We start from the raw sequence: 24,315 nt of genomic DNA on the forward strand, positions 1-24,315 counted from the left end.
TTTCGGGGAGATGTCAGAGGTAGGTGGGTGCACAGAGAGTGGTGGGTGCGTGGAATGCGCTGCCAGCGGTGGTAGTAGAAGCAGATACATTAGGGGCATTTAAGCGACTCTTGGATAGGTACATGGATGAGAGTAGAATTAAGGGTAGGTAGTTACTTAGATCTTAGAGTAGGTTAAAGGTTCGGCACAACATCGTGGGCCGAAGGACCTGTACTGTGCTGTACTGTTCTATGTTCTATGTTCTATGTTAAACTCTAATTCGGTTAATGATTACGAACACGTGACGTGGCCACGCTAGCACGCATATGTGATGGACACATACAGTTAGAGACAGAAAAGTAGAAAGAATGAAGGGGAAAAGTTTGAGGCAATAGCTGAGATTTATTTATGGTCCTTTGAGTTCAATGTAGAGTCTTTGATTGCCAGTAAGTCTTGCCGTTTCGTTGGGGCCCAGTGCACGCTTTAAAACCTGTTTCGATGTAGGAGTCTTTTCTCTCTTGAGGTTTAAGTGACTTCAGTGGATCTGGAGATTCATGAGAGAGAGAGAGAGAGAGAGCTAGCCAGGAGAGAGGCTCTCTTCTTCCAAGTTCAGTTGCAATCTCCCAAACTGTCCTGTGAGCAGTTCAAAACCAAAAACCTGGGCTAGCAGGTTAGTCATGTGACTAGTTTTTTTTTAACAAACTCCTGTGTTTGTGGATTCTCCATCTTAGCAGATACCCTGGAATGCTGGCTTTCTTATACATTCAATGTCTGGTGATCAAAATTAATTTGAGTTAATTGGAGCAGGGAGCAGTTCTATTGTGTCTCTATAGGCAACTGTCTCTTGGTATGCAAATTTTTTCCAGACATTGCTGATCTTTTTAAAGTCATCTCTTCACTCCAACAACAGTTTAAAATCTGTGTTCATATGATGAAATTAATATGCCTCATTCATGGCAGGTGGGGGTCTTCATGATGCCAGGACAATGTCATATCAAGAATTAGCAAGAAACAGAAGGTTAAAAAGACAACTTCATTCATTGAAATACAAATATTCTCAAAATGTTAAGTGCATGTATATGTGTGGACAGGGAGTGGGGTGGGGATGGTGATGGTTCTGTAATTACCCTAAATCAAAAAAATAGAGTTTTGGATGGAATAAAAACAGGAAGTGCTGGAAATACTCAGCAGGTCAGGCAACATCTGTGGAGAGAGAAGCGGAGAACTTCCGATGAAAGGTCAAAGACCTGAAATGTTAAATCTACTTCTCTCCCCGCAGATGCTGCCTGACCTGCGGAGTATTTCCAGCAATTTCTGTTTTTATTTCAGATTTCCAGCATCTGCAGTATTTTGCTTTTATTTTAGAGATTGGATGGAGACTTTTTGGGAATTAAGTTGCTCATTAGATCTTATATTTTATGTGAACAAATTGGATGAAACATTTTTGTTCGGCTAAGTAAAATATTTGATTGATGATATTAATTACAGAAGGGAAATGCTATGCAAAAAGTAATGGAACAGGGTACACTCAGGAGGCCAGCCAGTTCTGCTAACTGTAACTGCTCAATTAGAATAGGTGGCACATTTCTATTGCACAGTGAAGAGAACCATGTGCTAGAGTGGCCCCATCATAGTAATACCTGAATGGTTATTAAGCTGATAAACAAGCTCAACATCATCTAGAACAAAGCAACTCGCTTGATGGGTCCGATCCAGCACCTTATACATTCACTCCCTGCACCACAGGCACACAGTCGCTGCAGTGCATACCATCTACAAGATGTACTGCTGCAACTTGCCACGCCTCCTTCGACAGCACCTTCAAACCAGCGACCAAGGGTAGCAGATGTATGGGAACACCACCACCTGCAAGATCCCCTCCAAGCCACACACCATCCTGACCTGGAACTATATCGCCGTTTCTTCACTGTCGCTGGATCAAAAACCTGGTACTCCCTTCCTAACAGCACTCTGGGTGTACCTACACCAGATGGACTGCAGCGGTTCAAGAAGGGAGCTCACCTCCACCTTCTCATGGGCAATTAGTGATGGGCAATAAATGCCGGCCTAGCCAGTGATGCCCACATCCCATGAATAAATAAAAAAAATGCAATTGTACTGATGGAATGGTTCTGGGGAAATGGGAAACTATAGTTATAAGAAAATACTTTAAATAATGGTACTATTTCCACAGGAGCAAAACAGGCCCAGGGAATTTAATAGATTAGCAAATGTCTTATTTTGAAATGCAGATAGAAGTTTTTTAAAAAAATAATCACTATTGAATGATCACTGTTTTATGTGGTAGAAATCATCTACAGGGATGATCCCATCAATACAAATTTGTTTAAAAATTTCACACAAGTTCACTTTAATATTTTGAAACAAAAACAAGAAATGCTGGAATCACTCAGCAGGTCTGGCAGCAACTGTGGAAAGAGAGGCAGAGTTAACGTTTCGGGTCAGTGACCCTTCTTCGGAACGCTCTGCTTCTCTTTCCACAGATGCTGCCAGACCTGCTGAGTGATTCCAGCATTTCTTGTTTTTGTTTCAGATTTCCAGCATCTGCAGTATTTTGCTTTTATTTTATCACTTTAATATTTTGTTGTGAATATTACAACTCATTTTCATGTATTCATAAGGAACACATGTTAATGTTTCTGCTGCCTTCCCAATTCCATACTGAATTTCTTTAGCCAGAAATGCAAATGGTATGGAGCACATTATACTCTGATGCAAACTTTGATATTCTGTACTGACTGAAAGGATTCGGTCAATGATCCACCTCCCTTTTGGTTTCTTTTTCTTCAGCTTCCTGTTCTGGGAACTCTCCATGACAGAAAGGAGCTACAACTGTCATTCTAGGCAGGATATGGCCCATTGGAGATAACTACATTTGAATACTGTGGCTTTGATTTAAACCTGGAAGTCTTATTGTGGAAATCTGCCCTAAACATTCATATAAAATGTGTATGTCATTGAATCAATAGCGTTCTGTGACTTGCATAACAAGGGATTTATATGATCTTTTTGTGAGGTGCAAATGGGATGTAGGTGACACTGGCAAGGCCAGCATTTGTTGCCCATCCCTAATTGTCCTTGAGAAGGTGATGTTGAACTCCTGCGGGGATGTCCTGGGGCTGAGATGTTTGGCTTCCAACAATCACAACCATCTTCCTTTGTGCGAGGCATGACTCTAACCAGTGGAGAGTTTTCCCCCAATTCCCATTGACTTCAATTTTGCCAGGGCTCCTTGATGCCACACTTGGTCAAATGCTGCCTTGATGTCAAGGGCAGTCACTCGTACCTCATCTTGGAATTCAGCTCTGTTGTCCATGTTTGGACCAAGGCTGTATTGAGGTCAGGGGCTGAGTGACTCTGGCAGAACACAAATTGAACATTGGTGAGCAGGTTATTGCTGTGTAAGTGCCTTTTGATAGCACCGTTAATGATCCCATCAATCACTTTGCTGATGATCGAGATGATGGGATGATAATTAGGCAGATTGGATTTGTCCTGCTTATTGTGGACAGGACATACCTAGGCGATTTTTCATATTGTATGGGAGCTGCCAGTGTTGAAGCTGTACTGGAACAGTTTGGCTAGGGGCACAGCTAGTTCTGGAGCACAGGTTTTCAGTACTACAGCCAGGATGTTGTCAGAGCCCATAGCCTTTGCTATATCCAGTGCCTTCAGCCGTTTCTTGATATCACATGGAGTGAATTGAATTGGCTGGAGACTGGCATCTGTGATGCTGGGGATCTCAGGAAGAGACTGAAATGGATCATCCACAGCATTTCTGGCTGAAGATGGGTGCAAATGCTTCAGCCTTGTCTTTTGCATCGATGTGCTGGGCTCCCTCTCATTGAGGATGGGAATATTTTTGTAGCCTGCTCCTCCAGTTAGTTGTTTAATTGTCCACCACAATTCATGACTGGATGTGACAGGTCTGCAGAGCTTTGATCTGATCCATAGGTTGTGGGATTGTTTAGCTCTGTCTATCACATGCTGCTGCCACTGTTCAGCATTCATGTTGTCCTGTGCTTTAGCTTCACCAGTTTGGCACCTCATTTTTAGGTATGCCTGGTGAGGCTTTTCATTCAATCAGATTGATCCCCTGTCTTAATGGTAATGGTAGAGTGGGGGATATGCCAGGCCATGAGATTACAGATTGTGGTTGAGTACAATTCTGCTGCTGCTGATGGCCCACAGCACCTCATTAATGCCCACTTTTGAGCTACTAGATCTGTTCTGAATCTATCCTATTTAGCATGGCGATAGTGCCACACAACACGATGAGGGTACCTCAGTGTGAAGTCGGATCTTTGCCTTCACAAGGATTGTGCGGTGGTCATTCTTACCAAAACTATTGTGCACAGATGCATCTGCAACAGGCAGATTGTTGAGGGTAAGGTGAAGTAGGTTTTTTCCATCTTGTTGGTTCCCTCAGCACCTGCCGCAGGCCCAGTCTTGCAGTTATGCCTTTCAGAACTCATCCAGTAATGGTGCTACTGAGCCACTCTTGGTATTGGGTTATGAAGTCTCCCACCCAGAGTACATTCTGTGCCCTTGCCACCCTCAGTGCTTCTTCCAAGTGGTGTTCAAAATGGAGGAGCACTGATTCATCAGCTGGGGGTGGGGAGGGCAGTAGGTGGTAATCAGCAGGAGGTTTCCTTGCCCATGTTTGCCCTGATGCCATTTGTTGTTTCCGGTGCGTAGGTCCAAACGAAGTGACCTCTGACAGCCCAGCATTGCACTGGAGCATCAGTCTAGATTCTTGGGCTCAAGTCCTGTCATGGGACTTGTACCCACAGCTTTATGAGTCAAAGGCAAGGGTACTACCAAATGAGCCACAGCTGACATACATGGGGAAAATTGAAGCTTTGTGAATGCACTGAATTCCAGAAAAGGACAGCATTTTGTTTGATGGAATGTTTATTTTTGCTTCAACTTTTATTTTTTCATAATCTCTAGAACAATGCTACACCAGCCCTTCCTGAATTTGTTAAGATAGTTGAAGTTGGACCGAGGGATGGTCTACAGAATGAGAAGGTATGTTTACTTCATCAACAAAGTATTGAATGCAGTGAGTTTGAGTGTAATTATCTTACTTTGTGAATTTATAACCAAGGCAAACAATTATTCATATTCTGGCATAATTCTTTTCCTAATTTGTGTTTTACATATTTTTTGTTTTCTAGTTATAATTATATAATTCCAAAACTGAGATTGATAGATTCTTATTAGGTAAGGGCATTAAGTATTTGGAACCAAGACAGGTAGGTAGAATTAAGATACAAATCAGCCATGATTTGATTGACTGGCAGAACAGGCTGGAGGGGCTGAATGGCCTACTCCTGTTCCTCTGTTCAATCGACCTTTTACTTTATTTAGATTCATTTATTTTATTCAGAGGGTGATTGGAATCTGGAACACACTGCCTGAAGAGGTGGTAGAGGCAGGAACCCTCACAACATTTAAGAAGTATTTAGATGAGCACTTGAAATGCCATAGCATACAAGGCTACGGGCCAAGTGCTGGAAAATGGAATTAGAATAGATAGGTGCTTGATGGTCGGCACAGACACGATGGGCCGAAGGGTCTGTTTCTGTGCTGTATAACTCTAGGACTCTTTGAAATGCTTACTGATAGCCAGTCAGCTAATCTCAGCTCCCAGTCTATCTGCTAGGTGTGAACACCCAAAAGATTCTGTGAGAAAGGGAAAATAAAGACTTCAGGGAAGTTTTTCTCTTCTGCAATTAGGCATTACATAATTAACTGGGTGGAGTATATGGTGGAAATTTGACCACAGCCAATATCTCACATGTTACCAGCATGCAATGCCCATTTTACTATTAGTGTTACAACCAGGTGAGAAAGAGGTCTAGGATTCCCTTTCAGCCCTCACCTGGTCTTACTGTAACAGGGTTTAACTTTCAACATCGTGTTTTTAGCTCCCGCTTGGTGAATCCTTGTTCACTGCTTTCCAATTGTAAGGCAAAGAAACCAGCACAAACATGCCTTCTCAAGTTTAAAGAAGAAAAGTTGAAATTTATTAAACTTAAACTTTAATTCGGTTAATGTCCACGGATACACAACGCACCCACGCTAGCATGCATATGCAATACACACATGCAAATAGAGACAGAAAAGAGAAGAAAAATAAAGTGGAAAAATTTGAGGCAATATCTGAAGAGTTTTTGTTACGGTTCTTCCAGCCCTCTGCAGAGTCCTTGATTTTAGGTAGATCTTACTTTTCGTCGGGGACCAATATTTTTCTTAAAACTTGTTCGCTGTAGGAGACTTTTTTCTCTTGGGGTTCATGTGTCTTCAGTGGATACAGAGGCTTGTGAGAAAGAGATGGGAGCAGACAGGAGAGAGATCATCTCAGTCCAAAAGGAACAGACTTTCTGTCCAAACTGTTTTACAAATTCAAAAAACTCAAGTTGCCCAGCAGATTAGTCATGTGACTAGCTGGTTTGACCATGTCCATTTGTATATTCGGCCATCTTAGCAGTCAACCTGGAATATGAGCTCCCCCATCTTCAACATCTGGTGATCAAAGGTCCATTGTGGGTTGAACAGGGAATGACTGCTTTGAGCTTCCAAACACTGTCTGTTAATATGCAAATGTCTTTTCCAGCCACAGCTGATCTGTTTAACAAGTTATTTCTTCACTCCAGTAACAGTTTAAAATCAATGTTCAAGACAAAATTAATGTGCCTCATTCTTGGCAGGTGGGGGGCCTAGGATGACATTAGAGTAAATACTTTTTCAGCCTATCAAGATAGGAGGAGTGGTTTATAGCAGTTTGCTGGTGACTGAATGGTAAAGTGCATTGCATAGTGTGATAATAAGCCATACAGACCAGGAGGACCCAGGGTTGATCCCTGGTTTGTGCTACTTAAGCCAATCTCAGGTGTGGCAGTGCTGAGGGAACATCATGTCCACATAATTAAGTAGTTTAATGACACTGTATGAAAAAAATTGAGACCCTGCGTCCTGTGAGATAGCTAGTAAAGAAAAACAGGCCCGTTTGGTTGAAAAAACATAAGCAGTGCATGTGAAATTTTCTAATATGCTACCACACCATGTGCAAGACCCTGCTGATGGCACGGGTGTCAAAAAATAGTGTCCTCTTTACCAATGTTTCCATTTGGGAAGCACTTAGCCTCTTTTTGGTGTCCTTTCTAATACATTTTCCAAGAGCAGCACACCATCATTTGTGGAATCACAGTAAATGAACATTTGATGAATATTGGTATTTTATTATATTTGAATGAATTGTTTACAGGTGATTGTACCAACAGAAGTAAAAATTAAGTTGATCAACCTTCTGTCAGAAACAGGATTATCTGTCATCGAAGCCACCAGTTTTGTATCTCCAAAATGGGTGCCCCAGGTATGTGAAAACATTAATTTAACTGTGTAATAATTGGTAAGTTGTTTACGTAAATGGTTGGATTTCTACAGATGGGGGAAGTTTCAAGAGCCAAAAGTAACTTTGTCACATTGAAGCTGAGGTTGACAGTGGTCAAGGCCCTAAGATTATGTGTTAAAATTGTTGAAAGCAGAACTATTTCAAAAAAAATGGTGTGAGAATGGATCAAGCCCAGGCAAACTAGCATCAAAAGATTGGCGGAGAGACAACGGGCTTGAGAGGAAACAGTGCCAGAGACCAACAGATAAAAGTGTTAGCAGGGAGTCAGCTGGTGACAGAGAGAGAGAGAGAGAAAGAGAGAGACTCGGGGAAACAGTGCCAGCCACCCACATATAAAAGCAGGGAGCCAGCAGGAGTCAGAGAAGGTGAACCTGAGGGGGAAAAAAGTGCAGAGAGCCACAGATAAAAGTGAGCCTGAGGGAGTCAGCAGAAAACAGAGAGAGCAAATCAACAAAGCAAAATCAAGGAGTGGCGTCACAGGACAGAAGGTAGGTGATTGGTTGTTTGGAGAGCACCAAGGTGAGGATTGTGTAGCTGAAGGAGTTCGGGAACAGAAGAGCAGAGCGGAGTGAGCATGAGTGTCAGGGAGCAAAGTTAAAAATAACTGAAAGCGCTGACTGGTGAGTTTTTTTCTTTTTAACCTTTCAAAAGCCTTTAGTTTATTTCTGTTATGTTTAGTTACTCTCATAATTAGAGGCATGGCAGGGATCCTCAGTCTCATGGAATCCATATCCTGTAGCATGCGAGAATTCCAGGATGCTTCTTGTGTCCTGGACAACCACATGTGCAGGAAGTGTCATCAGCTTGCGCTCTGGATTTTGGGACTAGAGCAGCAGTTCACATCACTGTGGTACATCTGCAAGGTTGGGAGTTTTGTGGATAGCACATTTCTGGATGTAGTCACCCCACAGCATAAGGGTATGCAGGTAGAGAGGGAATAGATGACCGCCATGCAGCCAAGGATGACCAACCAGTAATGCAGAAGTTCCCAGAGTGCATCTTGCTCTCCAGCCAGTATTCAGTTCTGGGGAATGCAGCCAGAGCCACGTCCACAGCATCACGACTTGCTCAGCTGTACAGGGGAGGCAGGAGGAAGATTGGGAAAGCAATAGTGATAGGGGATTCTATAGTTAGGGGAACAGACTTATGTTTCTGTGGCTGCAGACATGAATCCAGGATGGTATGTTGCCTCCCTGGTGCCAGGGTCAAAGATGTCACTGAGTGGGGAGGGTGAACAACCAACAGTTGTGGTTCATACCGGTACCAACAATATAGGTTGAAAGAGGGATGAGGTCCTGCAGGCAGATTTTAGGGAATTAGGAAGGAAACTAGTAAACAGGACCTCAAAGGTTGTAATCTCCTGATTACTCCCTGTGCCATGTACTAGTGAGTATAGAAATAGAATAGTGCAGATGAATGTGTGGCTGGACAGATGGTGCAGTAGGGAGGGCTTTAGATTGCTGGGATATTGGGATTGGTTCTGGAGGAGTTGGGACCTGTGCAGGCCGGATGGTTGCATCTGAACAATGCTGGGGCCAATGTCCTTCTGGGGCGGTTTGCTGATGCTATTGAGGAGGGTTTAAACTAACTTGGCAGTGAGATGGGAACCGGGAGGTAACATTACAGAGGAAAAAAAGGTGCACAAAGAATTGAGACAGGTAGCCCTAGAGTAAGAAATAGTCAGGTGTTGGGAGGAGTCATGGTAAGAGGGAATGCATTAAGGCCTAAATTGAATTTACTGTGCATGGATGTGAATGCACCAGGTGTGGTAAATAAGGTTGAGCTGATGCCACACATAGCCACATGGGAATATGATGTTGTGGCAGTAATGGAGACTTGGCTCAAAAAAGGGCATGACTGGGTACTAAATATTCCTGGATACAAGGCGTTCAGGAAAGATAGGGAAGGAAAGAAAGGTTGGCAGTATTGTTTAAGTATAGTATTACAGTGCTGGAGAGAGAGGATGTCCTTGAGGGGTCAAGGACAGAATCTATTTGATTAGAGCTAAGAATAGAGGTACCATTACATTACAGGGTGTATTCTATAGGGCACCAACTAGTGGGAAGGATACAGAGGAACAATTTTGTAAGGAAATTACAGAGAGGTGCAGACATATAAATAGTAAAAGGTGGTAAAAGAAGGAGTAGAGCTGATTAGGGACCCAAAAGGGGTTATACACATGGAGGCAGAGGGCATGACTGAGGTACTAAATGACTTCTTTGCATCTGTCTCTACCAAGAAAGAAGTTGCTACCAAAGTCATAGTGAAAGAGGAGGTAGTTGAGACACTGGCCTCAGCTCTGTTCAGGTGCCAACTGTCTGGCCTGTACAGGTCCCAACTCATCCAGAACCAATCCCAAAATCCAGCAATCTAAAGCCCTCCCTCCTGCACGATCTGTCCAGCCACACATTCACCTGCTCTATCCTCCTATTTCTATACTCACTAGTACGTGGCACAGGGAGTAACCAGGAGATTACGATCTTTGAGGTCCTGTTTACTAGTTTCCTTCCTAACTCCCTAAAATCTGCCTGCAGGACCTCATCCCTCTTTCTACTATAGAGTAGTTATCATGGGGGACTTTAATTACCCTAATATAGACTGGCATAGTAATAGTATAAAGGGCAGAGAGGAGAAAGAGTTTCTCGAATGTGTTCAGGATCATTTTCTAGATCAGTATGTTTGCAGCCCAATGAGGAAGGAGACATTTCTGGATCTGGTTCTGGGGGATGAGATAGGTCAAGTGGATCAAGTGTTATTAGGGGACAGTGATCATAGTATCATAAGGTTTAAGTTAGCTATGGAAAAGGACAAGGAGCAATCCAGAGTAAAAATAATTAATTGGGGGAGGGCCAATTTCAATGGTGTGAGAACAGATCTGGCCCAGGTAACATGGAATCAAAGATTGTCAGGCAAAACTGTGGTGGAACAATGGACTCCCTTTAAGGAGGTGATAGTTTGGGTACAGTCAAGGTACATTTCCACGAGGGGGAAACATAAGAAAAACAAAGTCAGAACTTCCTCAATGATGAAAGAGATGGAGAGTAAGATGAAACGAAAAAGGGTGCATATAACAGATGTCAGGTTGATAATACAAGTGAGAACCAGGCTGAATATAAAAAGTTCAGAGGGGAATGAAAAAGAAATAAGAGTAGCAAAGAGAGAGTATACGAAGAGATTGGCAGACAACATACAAGGGAATCGAAAAGTCTTTTGTTGGCATATAAATAGTAAAAGGTGGTAAAAGAAGGAGTAGGGCCGATTAGGGACCAAAAAGGGGAGTTATGCATGAAGGCAGAGGGCATGACTGAGGTACTAAGTGAATATTTTGCATCTGTCTCTACCAAGAAAGAAGATGCTTCCAAAGTTGTAGTGAAAGAGGAGGTAGGTGGGATACTGGATGGGATAAAAATTGATAAAGAGGAGGTATTAGAAAGGCAATATAAAATAAAGGATACAAGTCTAAAGGGGAGGAGAGGCAAGCAGAGAGAACAGAGCAGAGGAACCTGGGGTATATGTGCAAAAATCATTGAAAGTGGCAGGGCAGGTTTAGAAAGTGGTTAATAAGCCATACAGGATCCTGGGCTTTATAACTAGAGGCAGAGAGTACAAAAACAAGGACGTTATAGTGAATCTTTATAAAACACAGGTTCAGTCTCCAATTCTGGGCACCACACAAGAGGAAGGACGCAAAGGCATTGGAGAGGATGCCGAACCATTTACAACAATGGTTCCAGGTATGAGGGATTTCCGTTACATGGCTAGATTGGAGAAGTTGGGGTTATTTTCCTTAAAGAGAAGGTTGAGAGGAGAGGTGTTCAAAATCATGAGGGACTGGACAGGGTAGATAGGGAGAGACTGTTCCCTTAGGCAGAAGAGTCGAGAACTAGAGGGCACTGATTTATAGTGATTGGCAAAAGAGTCAGAGGTGGCATGAGGAAAAATTTCTTTTATGCAGCGAATGGCTAGAATCTGGATGCACTGCTTGAGAGTATGGTGGAGGCTGATTCAATCATGGCTTTCAAAACATATACCTCAATAAAATTACATCACTTGTGTGCCGTAATATTGTCATTATGCATGCTGAAAGTATTCATGTAAGAGCTAAAATATATGAAAATAATTTTGCAGTGCCTCTGATTTGCCGAATAATATATACAAATATACAGTCATTCATATACCCGCAAATGTATGATAAACATTAATCCTAGTTGTGGGTCATACATAAAAAAATAATGAAATTAGCTGTCCTATTTACAGTAATTCTGGCTACCTGAAACTTTTTGTCTACGGTTATTGAGCTAATACAGAATATTCTAGTGTATCACCTAATTGTCAATGACCTTCCTTGGCTGAGAGAATAGGATAGAGCCAAAACTGTACACCAGATAAATGGCAATTTATTTTTTGGGCCTTTTGATCTGAACCTCCCACAGCAGCACAGTTGAGACTAAAACTTACTATCCTGTAATAAATCATAAAGTATTGTTTGTGTTCTGTCACTCCGTGATGCAGCATTTTGTAGTTCCAGTACACTGTAACATAAGTACATTCCTCATATTTTGAACAATAACAACTGCCAAGTGTTACTCTAACATCTTTAAAAGTTAGATTATCGGCATGATTCCCAAATCAAGCATTCCTGGTGTGGAACAGCACTCACAGGTAACCACAATCAGGAAATGAGAGCCTGTAGACCTTGATTTTTTGTCTATTAAACCTGATGAATGGGAAATCAGGAGCTGCAGGCCTGCAAGCTCCAAACAGCACTTGCTGAAAACTTCTCATCACTCCTCATGTTTGTAGTTTAGTCCATTATCATCAACAGTACATAAACCAATCTGTACTGAATATATTAGTTGTACATTTTGCCAGTTTGCACATTTCCATGACTGTCTCAGGTGTCTTTGTTCTTGTTGAGATCTGCACGGGGAGGGTTAGATTTAATTAGCCCTAGGTTGGAGTTCTGCTTAGGGGTGGTGGCAGTGGGCAGTTCCACTCTGAACTCTATTTCAGTGCTTTGATGAGTCAAGCAAGGGCTTTTCACCTTAGGGGATTGCTGGCTCCCTTTTTTACTGAATGTGGGGTGGATTCTTTGCTAATCTTCCCTTTGTCCACTGGGACATTCCTGCTTGCAGGTATTTGCCCAGATTCTACTGCACTCCCCTGCAGCACTTCGACTAGGTGAGGCATCACCCTGACGGTTTCTCTGCCCTCTTGAGGACTTTCTTTGTCTCTGCAGGTTCCTGTAAATGCTGTTAGCCACTCTGGTGGGGTGCTTCTAGTGTCTGCATTTACACAGGAGGATGTGGAGCTAACTTTTCAAATGTTTTGGGGTTGGCTGACCGGACAGTAAGGGTTTTCATTTGGGATTCCTCCTGGACTTCCTTTAACCTGCCCTCTTGGTCCGTTTTCCCCCTTTTCTAACCATTTGCAAGCCTTGTGCCTGTCTGACCCCTTTTGTTCTCGGCAGGCGTCCCTTACAGTTCACCAGCCCTCTGCTGGAGTGTCCTCCAAACACTGATACAGGACTTAGGGGTGCAGATTTCACTGTAGGTTGGGGTTTCCCCTCATCCTGGCACATGTGGAAAATCCTACAGGACTCCATCACGTCTTTGTGGAGTTTTGGCCAGTCAGACTGCTGTCTTATGCGGGGTTTGGTTTTTGCATACCGACATGTACAGCCATTATAATCTCATGGGCCATTCTTAATATTTCTCTCCAGTACCTCTGTGGCACCATGAACTGGTGAACCACTGTCCACTCCTTGCCCTCAGGTCTGTCTGGAGAACTCCACTTCCCCATCAGTACCTCATTCTTTAAATAGTAGTAGTCAGGGACTCCCTTTCTTCAACTTCAGACTGGGCAGCCTGTGCTAACTCTCTCAATACTGGGTTAGCTCACTGAGCCTCAGCGAGGGAAAATCCATTTAACTCATTCCCTGTGTCTTCTAACTTTCCAAACAAAGTCTCAGACAGCCAGACCTCATGGTCATCTGTCTGCAGTGCCAATTCAGTCTCCTCTGGGGGAGTTGATGTGATCATGGCCTGATTCACTACACATTCAGGAACACTGCAGGGGACTGTCTCCTGCCACTGCCCTGTTTCTCTGACCTCCTGCGGTCTCTCTTTCTCTGCTGAGGAAGCTACCACCCTCGTCCCCAGCAGATCATTACCTAGGAGTAGGTCAACCCCGTCCACAGTTAAACTAGGGACAATGTCCACAGACACCTGTCCCGAAACTGGGTTGCACTCCAAGTGCACCTGGTGTAAAGGTACATGCATACACTGCCCTCCAATGCCATTCACCACCATTCTGGTGTTTACTGCACTCTCTGGGGGAAAGGTCAGGCCTTTTCCCAGTAAAAGGGATCTAGTGGCCCCTGTATCCTTGAGAATTACTATGGTCTTGCTTGCCCCACTCGAGGGGTCTGGGGTTACTCTCCCTTCAGACACAAAATCCTGACAACCTTCAGGAATCCTATTAAATTTTCCTGTACTTGTAGCGGTAAGCTTCCTGGATCTAACTCTTACTGCAATTAAAGCCACAGCTTGTTCCGCTGTGTTTTCCATCAGGGTCCCTTTTCTGTCACTGAGCGGGTGTGCCCAGATTAACCCTACAGATTTTTCCTTTAGTTTCCAGCAGTCAGCTTTTAAATGCCCTACTTTATTACAATGGAAGCAAATCGGTCTCCAGGTCTCACTCCTACTTACAGCACCTTCCTTTTTGGCTGGAGGAGGGTACCCTGTGCCTCCTTCTTTTCCTTCCCTCCCAGGACTGCTTGGGCTTCTATTACCTTCCGACCCTTTGCCCTTTTCGGATTTGTGGGGGTGATTCGGAAAGGTTTACTTCTCTGAGATTTTCATAGCTGAGCTAATAGACCCCTGTCGGAGTCTATTTCTAACACTGTTCTGCTTCTTCAGATTCAAGGGAAAAATGGTTGGCCACTAGTCTTAGGAGTTCAGACTTCCTAGCCTTGCCACGTACTGTGATCCCACACTGCTCAGCCTTTTCCTCAAGTCCTCCATCGACATTGCTTTTTACTTATCCCAAGTTACTTCACCCTGGCTTGGGAAGCTACTAGCTTCAGTCGCAGACATGTTAGTATTCTAGCACACAACCACAAGAAAACCTGTATTGAAATCTTTTCTCTTTTTGATTGGGATCAATTTGGCTTCCCAGTTCCAATTTCTCGTTTGTCCGTGGGTCAAATCCTGGATGCTAGCCCCAAACTTTTTGTTATGACCAGGTGAGACAGGGGTCCAGGGGTTCCCCCTCAGCCTTACGGTTTAATGGTAACTTGATTTAATTTTAGAAACACCTTGTTTTTAACTCCCCCTCAGTGAATCCTTGTTCACTGCTTTCCAATTGTAAGGCAAAAAAATCGGACAGACAGGTTTTCTTAGATTTAAACAAGAAAGGTGGAAGTTTAGTAATCTTAAACTCTAATTCGGTTAACAACTGCGAATACACAACGTGACCACGCTAGCATGCATACGCGATAAACACACATGCGGATAGAGACAGAAAAAGTAGAAGGAGTAAAGGGGAAAAGTTTGAGGATATATCTGGTAGTTATTTATGATCCTTAAAATTCAATGTTGGGTCTTTGGTTGCAGGTAAGTCTTGCTGTTCATTGGGGCCCAGTGCACGCTTTAGTTTGTTTTGATGTACGAGTCTTTTCTCTCTTGAGGTATATGCGACTTCAGTGGGTCTGGAGGCTTGTGAGAAAGCGAGAGAGAGTCAGCCAGGAGAGAAGCTCTCTTGTTCCAGGTTCAGTTGCAATCTGCAGTCTGTCTTCAAACTGTCCTGCCCAACTGTCAAAGTTCAAAAAGCCTGAACCAGCCAGTTAGACATGCTTAACCACTCCTGCGTTTGTGGATTTCAAAGCTCTTGGTGGGGGTTGTAGTGCTGTCTCCCACCCCAACAAGATGTGGATCACAATTGCCCAGCCCAATCTCTGTTAATTGAATCAGTGAGCAATTCTTTTGTCCCTCCAAGCACTGGCTTGTAGTATGCAAATGTCCTCCAGCCAAGTGCCAGGCGAGCTCGTGTAAAACAAGTAATTTCTTCACTCCAGTAACAGTTTAAAATTAATGTTCATACGATGAAATTAATATGCCTCATTCTTGGCAGGTGGGGGTCTTCATGACAATATTTTTTAAAGCATTTTCCAGGAACCCTTATGAATGCTTCTTCAACCCATTCTGAATGATGCCAATTATTAAATTTGGAAAGATGTCATAATTTCTAGAAAGCTCATATTTATTGCAATGACAAGGGCTGGATTCTCCTCTTTATGGCAGAGCAGTGATAAGACGGGATTCACACTAACCTATTTCTTGGAGCCAGGTCATTGAGCATACACAGCGGGTTCTCCCATTGCCCGGCTGCAAAATGCCAGTGGTGCCACAGATGCTCCACCACTGCAGCTTCAGAAGAGATGGCGGAGCATGTGAAAAAAGTGGAAGAGCACCGAAGATCAAGAGCAGACACTGAGGCTTACACAGGGGAATTAGTGCGGGCCTCTACGGAGGGTCTCTCCTCAACTCTGACCTCGAGACCACTACTACTGCTACCCAAGGCCGACCACAATATTCCACATGGTGGCCCCAGAAAACAATGATAACTGGGATGAATAGGAGGAACATGGGCTGGTGACTGTGGTCCCATTGCCCCCATCTCTCCTCCCGCCCCCGGTCCCCACAATCCCACCTTGTTGGCATTTGCTACATGAAGAGGTGGTGGTCAGTGATATCCAGGTAGAGATGCAAGAGGAAATTGTTGGGGAGGTGAGGTCATAGAGTCATTTACGGCACAGAAGATCATTTGGCCCATTGAGTCCATGCCAGCTCTCCATGGAGCGATGCTGTCAGTCCCATTCCCCGGCTCGATCCCCTAGCCCTGCAAGTCTATTTCTCTCAGGTGGCCATCCAACCTCCTCTTGAAGTCGTTGATCATCTCTGTTTCCACCACCCGTGTGGGCAGCGAGTTCCAGGTCATTACCACCCGCTGTGTAAAATAGTTCTTCCTCATATTCCCCCTGTTTCTTTTGTTCAAAACTTTCAATCTGTGTCCCCTAGTCCTTGTACCATTTGTTAATGGGAATAGTTTTTCTTTGTCTAACTTATCTAAGCCTGTCATAATCTTGTACATTTCTACTAAATCGCCACTCAATCTTCTTTGTTCGAAGGAGAACAAACCCAGCTTTTCCAACCTAACCTTGCAATTAAAATCCTCCATTCCTGGGAACCATTCTGGTAAATCTCCTCTGCACCCTCTCAAGGACCCTCCCATCCTTCCTGAAATGTGGGGACCAGAACTGGATGCAATACTCCAGTTGGGGCCTAACCAGAGCTTTATTGAGGTTCAGTAGAACCCACCAGGCAGCAGGGCCTTCATTTAAAGATTAAAATTAATTAAAAAAAGATGCAAATCAACTTAGCTTGTCCCGGCGGCTGTCCCACACCGATATTAGGGGTGCCTGTGGGGATGGTGGGAAGGGGTTGCAGGGCAAATGTGACCAAGTTGGTGGGGGAAAGATTGGGGTGGGAATAAAGTTAATTTTTGTCGTATTGGCCTGTAAGAAAACCAAAGGGCTTCCAGCTTTTAATTTTTTTTAAAATGAACAATAGTTTCTCTTTAAAAATTCAAATTTTTACTAAGGGCTTGAAGCCCTTTAAAAATGGTGCTGGTGCCATCGTGGGGGCTTCCGTTTCTGAAGGCCGCCGACTTCAAAGCGCGCCGTCGCGATGTGCGACACGCTAATAAAATTCAGCCTACTGTTGTTGACAGAAATGTTTGTTTTTCTAATGCAAGGGCAATTGGATTACAGCACTTGGCATCACCTTAGAAAAGAAACTGGGGTAGAAATTGGCATGCCTTTCACCCATTTTTAAGCTGTAAACCTTACCAATTTACCAGCCTGCCCAATCTGCACAGGTGTTGCTCGCACTGCTAAATTTGACTGCCCGATTTTAAAGTGTCCCAGGAAGAGACCAAAAGCAGGGATTAGGCCCATTGAATATGTAAATTAGGGGCTTAATGCTTGTTGATGACCCCTTTGTCAAAATGTGTTGCCGGTGTGCAGGGCAGGCGTTGGCACTTAGGATTCTTTCACCTCTGGGTGCCAACAACAGGTAAGTGGAAAATAAGAAATAAATGTTCCTGTGGGTTGAAGGAGCAGGAATGTTGCCCTCATGCCCCAGGAGTCTGATTGCCATCCCTTCTGAGGACTTACCTGGAGGCCACTGATGATTAGGCAGGTGGCCCAACATTGTTGTCTTCAATTGGGAAAGCTGCCTGTGAAGGTGCAACCAGCATCTTTCGGACTGCCAAACATCTTTGCTGTCAGTGTCGGCGAAGGCCTTTCTATCGTGCAGGGCATCCTGGAGTGGCAGCTTCAAGAACCTCTGTATGCATCCCACACAACACAGAAACTTCCTGGTACATGTTGCATGGAAACTCCCCAGATGAGAAACAGTCTCAAGAGAGACTTCCCAATGAATTAAAGAATCTTACAACACAGTAGGAGGCTCTTTTGACCCATTGTGCCTGTGGTAAAAGAGCTATCGAATTACTACCACTTCCCTGCTCTTTCCCCAAAGCCCTGCAGATTGTTGCAATTCGAGTATTTATCCAATTTCCCTTTGAAAGTTACATTTGAATCTGCTACACCACCCATTCAGGCAGCGCCTTCCAGATCATAACAAACCTGCTGTGTAACAAAATTGCCCCTCGTCTCCCCTTTGGTTCTTTTCCCAGTGACCTTCGATCTGTGTCTTCTGGTTACCAACCCACCCACCACTGAAAACTGTTTCTCCTGTCAAAATCCATCATAATTTCTAACACCTCTTTAAAACTCGACTTAAATACCTCTGCTCTGAGGAGATGAATCTCAGCTTTGCCTCATAACCAAAATCCCTCATCCCATTTACCATGCTGGACCCTCTCTAAGGCCAGGGCCGGTGGCGGGTGTGGAACATGGCAGCCGTCCCATACGGGACATTATGCGATGGGCGACCACTTAACATATTGATGGTGGCCACCGCCCCCCAATCACGTGGCAGTGCGACAGTGGTGGCATTGGCGATGCCGTTCACAGCGTCACCTGATGCAGGAGCAGGTGCTGGTGCCATTTTTAACAGGCTGCCAGCCATGCAAACAAAACGCAGAGTTGTCCCGTTCCCCCCATCCATAAAATAATGCAGAGGTGCCCCCTTCTCCGCCTCGGTGGTGACAGCTTCTCATGGATAGGAAAGTGTAGCCATGTGAGTGCCACATGTCAACAGGGTTAAGGAAAATCCCAAAGCCTTTTATTCATATATAAGGAGAAAGAGGGTAACTAGAGAAAGGATTGGCCCACTAAAGGACAAAGGAGGAATGTTATGCTTGGACTCAGAGAAAATGGGTGAGATTCTAAACGAGTACTTTGCATCGGTATTCACCGAGGAGAGGGACATGACGGATGTTGAGGTTAGGAACAGATGTTTGATTACTCTAGGTCAAGTCGGCATAAGGAGGGAGGAAGTGTTGGGTATTCTAAAGGGCATTAAGGTGGACAAGTCCCCAGGTCCGGATGGGATCTATCCCAGGTTACTGAGGGAAGCGAGAGAGGAAATAGCTGGGGCCTTAACAGATATCTTTGCAGCATCCTTAAACACGGGTGAGGTCCCGGAGGACTGGAGAATTGCTAATGTTGTCCCCTTGTTTAAGAAGGGTAGCAGGGATAATCCAGGTAATTATAGACCGGTGAGCCTGACGTCAGTGGTAGGGAAGCTGCTGGAGAAGATACTGAGGGATAGGATCGATTCCCATTTGGAAGAAAATGAGCTCATCAGTGATAGGCAACATGGTTTTGTGCAGGGAACGTCATGTCTTACCAACTTAATAGAATTCTTTGAGGAAGTGACAAAGTTGATTGATGAGGGAAGGGCTGTCGATGTCATATACATGGACTTCAGTAAGGCGTTTGATAAGGTTCCCCATGGCAGGCTGATGGAGAAAGTGAAGGCGCTTGGGGTCCAAGGTGTACTAGCTAGATGGATAAAGAACTGGCTGGGCAACAGGAGACAGAGAGTAGCAGTAGAAGGGAGTTCTCAAAATGGAGACGTGTGACCAGTGGTGTTCCACAGGGATCCGTGCTGGGACCACTGTTGTTTGTGATATACATTAATGATTTGGAGGAAAGTATAGGTGGACTGATTAGCAAGTTTGCAGACGACACTAAGATTGGTGGAGTAGCAGATAGTGAAGGGGACTGTCAGAGAATACAGCAGAATATAGATAGATTGGAGAGTTGGGCAGAGAAATGGCAGATGGAGTTCAATCAGGGCAAATGCGAGGTGATGCATTTTGGAAGATCCAATTCAAGAGTGAACTATACAGTAAATGGAAAAGTCCTGGGGAAAATTGATGTACAGAGAGATTTGGGTGTTCAGGTCCACTGTTCCCTGAAGGTGGCAACGCAGGTAAATAGAGTGGTCAAGAAGGCATACGGCATGCTTTCCTTCATCGGACGGGGCATTGAGTACAAGAGTTGGCAGGTCATGTTACAGTTGTATAGGACTTTGGTTCGGCCACATTTGGAATACTGCGTACAGTTCTGGTCGCCACATTATCAAAAGGATGTGGATGCTTTGGAGAGGGTGCAGAGGAGGTTCACCAGGATGTTGCCTGGTATGGAGGGCGCTAGCTATGAAGAGAGGTTGAGTAGATTAGGATTATTTTCATTAGAAAGATGGAGGTTGAGGGGGGACCTGATTGAGGTGTACAAAATCATGAGAGGTATAGACAGGGTGGATAGCAAGAGGCTTTTTCCCAGAGTGGGGGTTTCAATTACTAGAGGACACGAGTTCAAAGTGAAAGGGGAAAAGTTTAGGGGGGATATGCGTGGAAAGTTCTTTACGCAGAGGGTGGTGGGCACCTGGAACGCATTGCCAGCGGAGGTGGTAGATGCGGGCACGATGGAGTCTTTTAAGATGTATCTAGACAGATGCATGAATGGGCAGGAAGAAAAGAGATACAGAACCTTAGAAAATAGGCGACATGTTTAGAGAGAGGATCTGGATCGGCGCAGGCTTGGAGGGCCGAAGGGCCTGTTCCTGTGCTGTAATTATCTTTGTTCTTTGTTTTTTATCTTTGTCAAGCTCAAGATCGGGAATGGATAGGAAGATTACGGTGGATTAAATTGAGATGTATGCAAAGAGATCTTTAACATATTTAAAATAGGGTCCCATTGCAGAGCAACAAAGGTGCCGCAATTGATCTTCCCTGCCCCTGGGAAAGTCAGGTCCGGCAATCCTGGTGACGGGTTCCATGGCGGCCGCTGCTGCTCCAGTTCTCCAGCCCCCCCTGCCATGGAACCTGATATCGGGAGGACAACAATATCCAGCCCATTATCGCTATGTCACTGTCTCTCCACCCCCACCCTTTTCCCTGTAGCCCTACAGTTTTATTCCCATCAGGCGTTTATCCAATTCACGTTTGAAAGCCACAATTGAATCTGCCTTGACCACCCTCTCAGGCATTACATTCAAGATAAAGGTCTGCAAAGGCATCCCGACCGAGCCCAAATGCTGGACCCAGAAGTGCGACCTGACCCGACCTGAACCCAACACATGCCATCGGGTCCTGTTGGGGTTGAGTCGTGTAGCAGGCCTGTACATCAGTACATGGTTAAAGGCGTGCTATCTGACCCGAACCCGACGAAATGTGTCGGGTTCGGGTTGGGTCGCACTTCCGAGTCCGGCATTTGGGCTCGGTTGGGTTTCCTTTGCAGACCTTTAATTCCAGATATCAACGACTCGCTTTGTAGAAACATTTTTTCTAATATTACTGTTAGTTCTTTTGCCAATCACAGTGGCGCAGTGGTTAGCACCGCAGCCTCGCAGCTCCAGCGACCCGGGTTCAATTCTGGGTACTGCCTGTGCGGAGTTTGCAAGTTCTCCCTGTGTCTGCGTGGGTTTCCTCCGGGTGCTCCGGTTTCCTCCCACATGCCAAAGACTTGCAGGTTGATAGGTAAATTGGCCATTATAAATTGCCCCTATTATAGGTAGGTGGTAGGAGAATATAGGGACAGGTGGGGATGTGGTAGGAATATGGGATTAGTGTAGGATTAGTATAAATGGGTATCATCACCTCATTCCATGACAATATGAAAGGCACAATTCAACATGGCGGCACCTCATCAATCCCCTTTCCTATCCTGAGTGGCGTGAAACAGGGCTGTGTTGTCGCACCCACACTTTTTGGGATTTTCTTCTCCCTGCTGCTTTCACATGCGTTCAAGTCTTCTGAAGAAGGAATTTTCCTCCACACAAGATCAGGGGGCAGGTTGTTCAACCTTGCCCGTCTAAGAGCGAAGTCCAAAGTACGGAAAGTCCTCATCAGGGAACTCATCTTTGCTGACGATGCTGCTTTAACATCTCACACTGAAGAGTGCCTGCAGAGTCTCATCGACAGGCGACAGGTTTGCGGCTGCCTGCAATGAATTTGGCCTAACCATTAGCCTCAAGAAAACGAACATCATGGGGCTGGACGTCAGAAATGCTCCATCCATCAATATTGGCGACCACGCTCTGGAAGTGGTTCAAGAGTTCACCTACCTAGGCTCAACTATCACCAGTAACCTGTCTCTAGATGCAGAAATCGACAAGCGCATGGGAAAGGCTTCCACTGCTATGTCCAGACTGGCCAAGAGAGTGTGGGAAAATGGCGCACTGACACGGAACACAAAAGTCCATGTGTATCAAGCCTGTGTCCTCAGTACCTTGCTCTATGGCAGTGAGGCCTGGACAACGTATGTCAGCCAAGAGCGACGTCTCAATTCATTCCATCTTCGCTGCCTCCGGAGAATACTTGGCATCAGGTGGCAGGACCGTATCTCCAACACAGAAGTCCTCGAGGCGGCCAACATCCCCAGCTTATACACACTACTGAGTCAGCGGCTCTTGAGATGGCTTGGCCATGTGAGCTGCATGGAAGATGGCAGGATCCCCAAAGACACATTGTACAGCGAGCTCGCCACTGGTATCAGACCCACCGGCCGTCCATGTCTCCGCTTTAAAGACGTCTGCAAACGTGACATGAAGCCCTGTGACATTGATCACAAGTCGTGGGAGTCAGTTGCCAGCATTTGCCAGAGCTGGCGGGCAGCCATAAAGGCGGGGCTAAAGTGTGGCGAGTCGAAGAGACTTAGCAGTTGGCAGGAAAATTGACAAAAGCGCAAGGGGAGAGCCAACTGTGTAACAGCCCCGACAAACAAATTTTTCTGCAGCACTTGTGGAAGAGCCTGTCACTCCAGAATTGGCCTTTCTCGCCACTCCAGGCTTTGCTCCACACACCACTGACCACGTTCAGGCGCTTACCCATTGTCTCTCGAAATAAGGGGGCCAAAGAAGAAGGAGTATAAATGGGTGGTTGATGGTCGGCACTGACTCGGTGGGCCGAAGGGCCTGTTTCAGTGCTGTATCTCTGAATAAATAAATTAAATAAATAAATAAATTTATGTCCTCTTGTTCTCAACTCTGAGTGAAAACATTTTTCTGCAAATCCCCTCTAAACCTCCTGCCCCTTACCTTAAATCTATGCCCCCTGGTTATTGACCCCTCCACTAAGGGAAAAAGTTTCTTCCTATCTAACCTATCAATGCTCCCCATAATTTTGTATAGCTCAATCATGTCTCCCCTCAGCCTTCTCTGCTCTAAGGAAAGCAGCCCCAGCCTTTTCAGTCTCACTTCATAACTGAAATGCTCCGGCCCAGGCAACATCCTGGTGAATCTCCTCTGCACCCTCTCCAGCAATCAAATCCTTCCTATAGTGTGGTGCCCAGAACTGTCCACAGTACTCCAGCTGTGGCCTAACTAGCATTTTATACAGTTCCATCATAACCTCCCTGCTCTTATATTCTATGCCTCAGCTAAGAAAGGCATGTATCTCATATGCCTTCCTATCCACCTTATCTACCTGTGCTGCTGCCTTCAGTGATCTATGAACAAGTACACCAAGGTCCCTCTGTACTCCCTAGGGTCCTCCCATCCATTGTATATTCCCTTGCCTTGTTAGTCCTCCCAAAATGCATCACCTCACACTTCTCAGGATTAAATTCCATTTGCCACAGCTCTGCCCATCTTACCAACCCATCTATATCATCCTGTAATCTAAGGCTTTCCTCCTCACTATTTACGACACTGTCAATTTTCGTGTCATCTGTGAACTTACTGATCATAACTGCTATATTCATGTCTAAATCATTAATGTACACTACAAACATCAAGGGTCCCAGCACCGATCCCTGCGGTACACCACTGGTCACAAGCTTCCACTCTCAAAACAACCCTCGACCATTACCCTCTGCCTCCTGCCACTAAGCCAATTTTGGATCCAATTTGCCAAATTGCTCTGGATCCCATGGTGTCTTACCTTCTTAACCAATCTCCCATGCAGACCTTATCAAAAGCCTTACTGAAGTCCATCAACTGCTTTACCCTCATCTACACATCTAGTCACTGCCTCAAAAAATTCAATCTAGTTAGTTAGACACGATCTCCCCCTGACAAAGCCATGCTGACTATCCCTGATTAATCACTGCCTCTCCAGGTGGAGATTAATCCTGTTCCCTCAGAATTTTTTCCAATAGTTTCCCAATCATTGATGTTAGACTCACCGGCCTGTAATTACCTGGTTTATCCCTGCTACCCTCCTTGAATAATGGCACCATATTCACTGTTCTCCAATCCTCTGGTACCTCTCCTGTGGCCAGAGATGATTTGAAAATTTGTGTCAGAGCCCCTGCTATCTCCTCCCTTGCCTCACATAACAGTCTGGGATACATCTCATCTGGGCCTGGGGATTTATCCACTTTTAAGCCCGCTGAAACAGTTAATACCTCCTCCCTT

The 24,315-nt window shown here is 44.9% G+C and overlaps 1 protein-coding gene across 1 annotated transcript in view; it reads left to right on the plus strand.

Annotated features, from left to right (window-relative positions):
* hmgcll1 (3-hydroxymethyl-3-methylglutaryl-CoA lyase like 1) overlaps positions 1–24,315 on the plus strand; it is a 260,435-nt gene that overhangs the window by 4,370 nt on the left and 231,750 nt on the right. Inside the window, exons 2-3 of the mRNA XM_068017323.1 lie at positions 4,954–5,031; positions 7,274–7,381. Of these exons, the coding sequence (XP_067873424.1) occupies positions 4,954–5,031; positions 7,274–7,381 (186 nt within the window). The remainder of the gene's footprint in view (positions 1–4,953; positions 5,032–7,273; positions 7,382–24,315) is intronic.

This window comes from Heterodontus francisci, chromosome 3, assembly GCF_036365525.1.
Source record: "Heterodontus francisci isolate sHetFra1 chromosome 3, sHetFra1.hap1, whole genome shotgun sequence".
Classification (NCBI taxonomy): Eukaryota; Metazoa; Chordata; class Chondrichthyes; order Heterodontiformes; family Heterodontidae; genus Heterodontus; species Heterodontus francisci.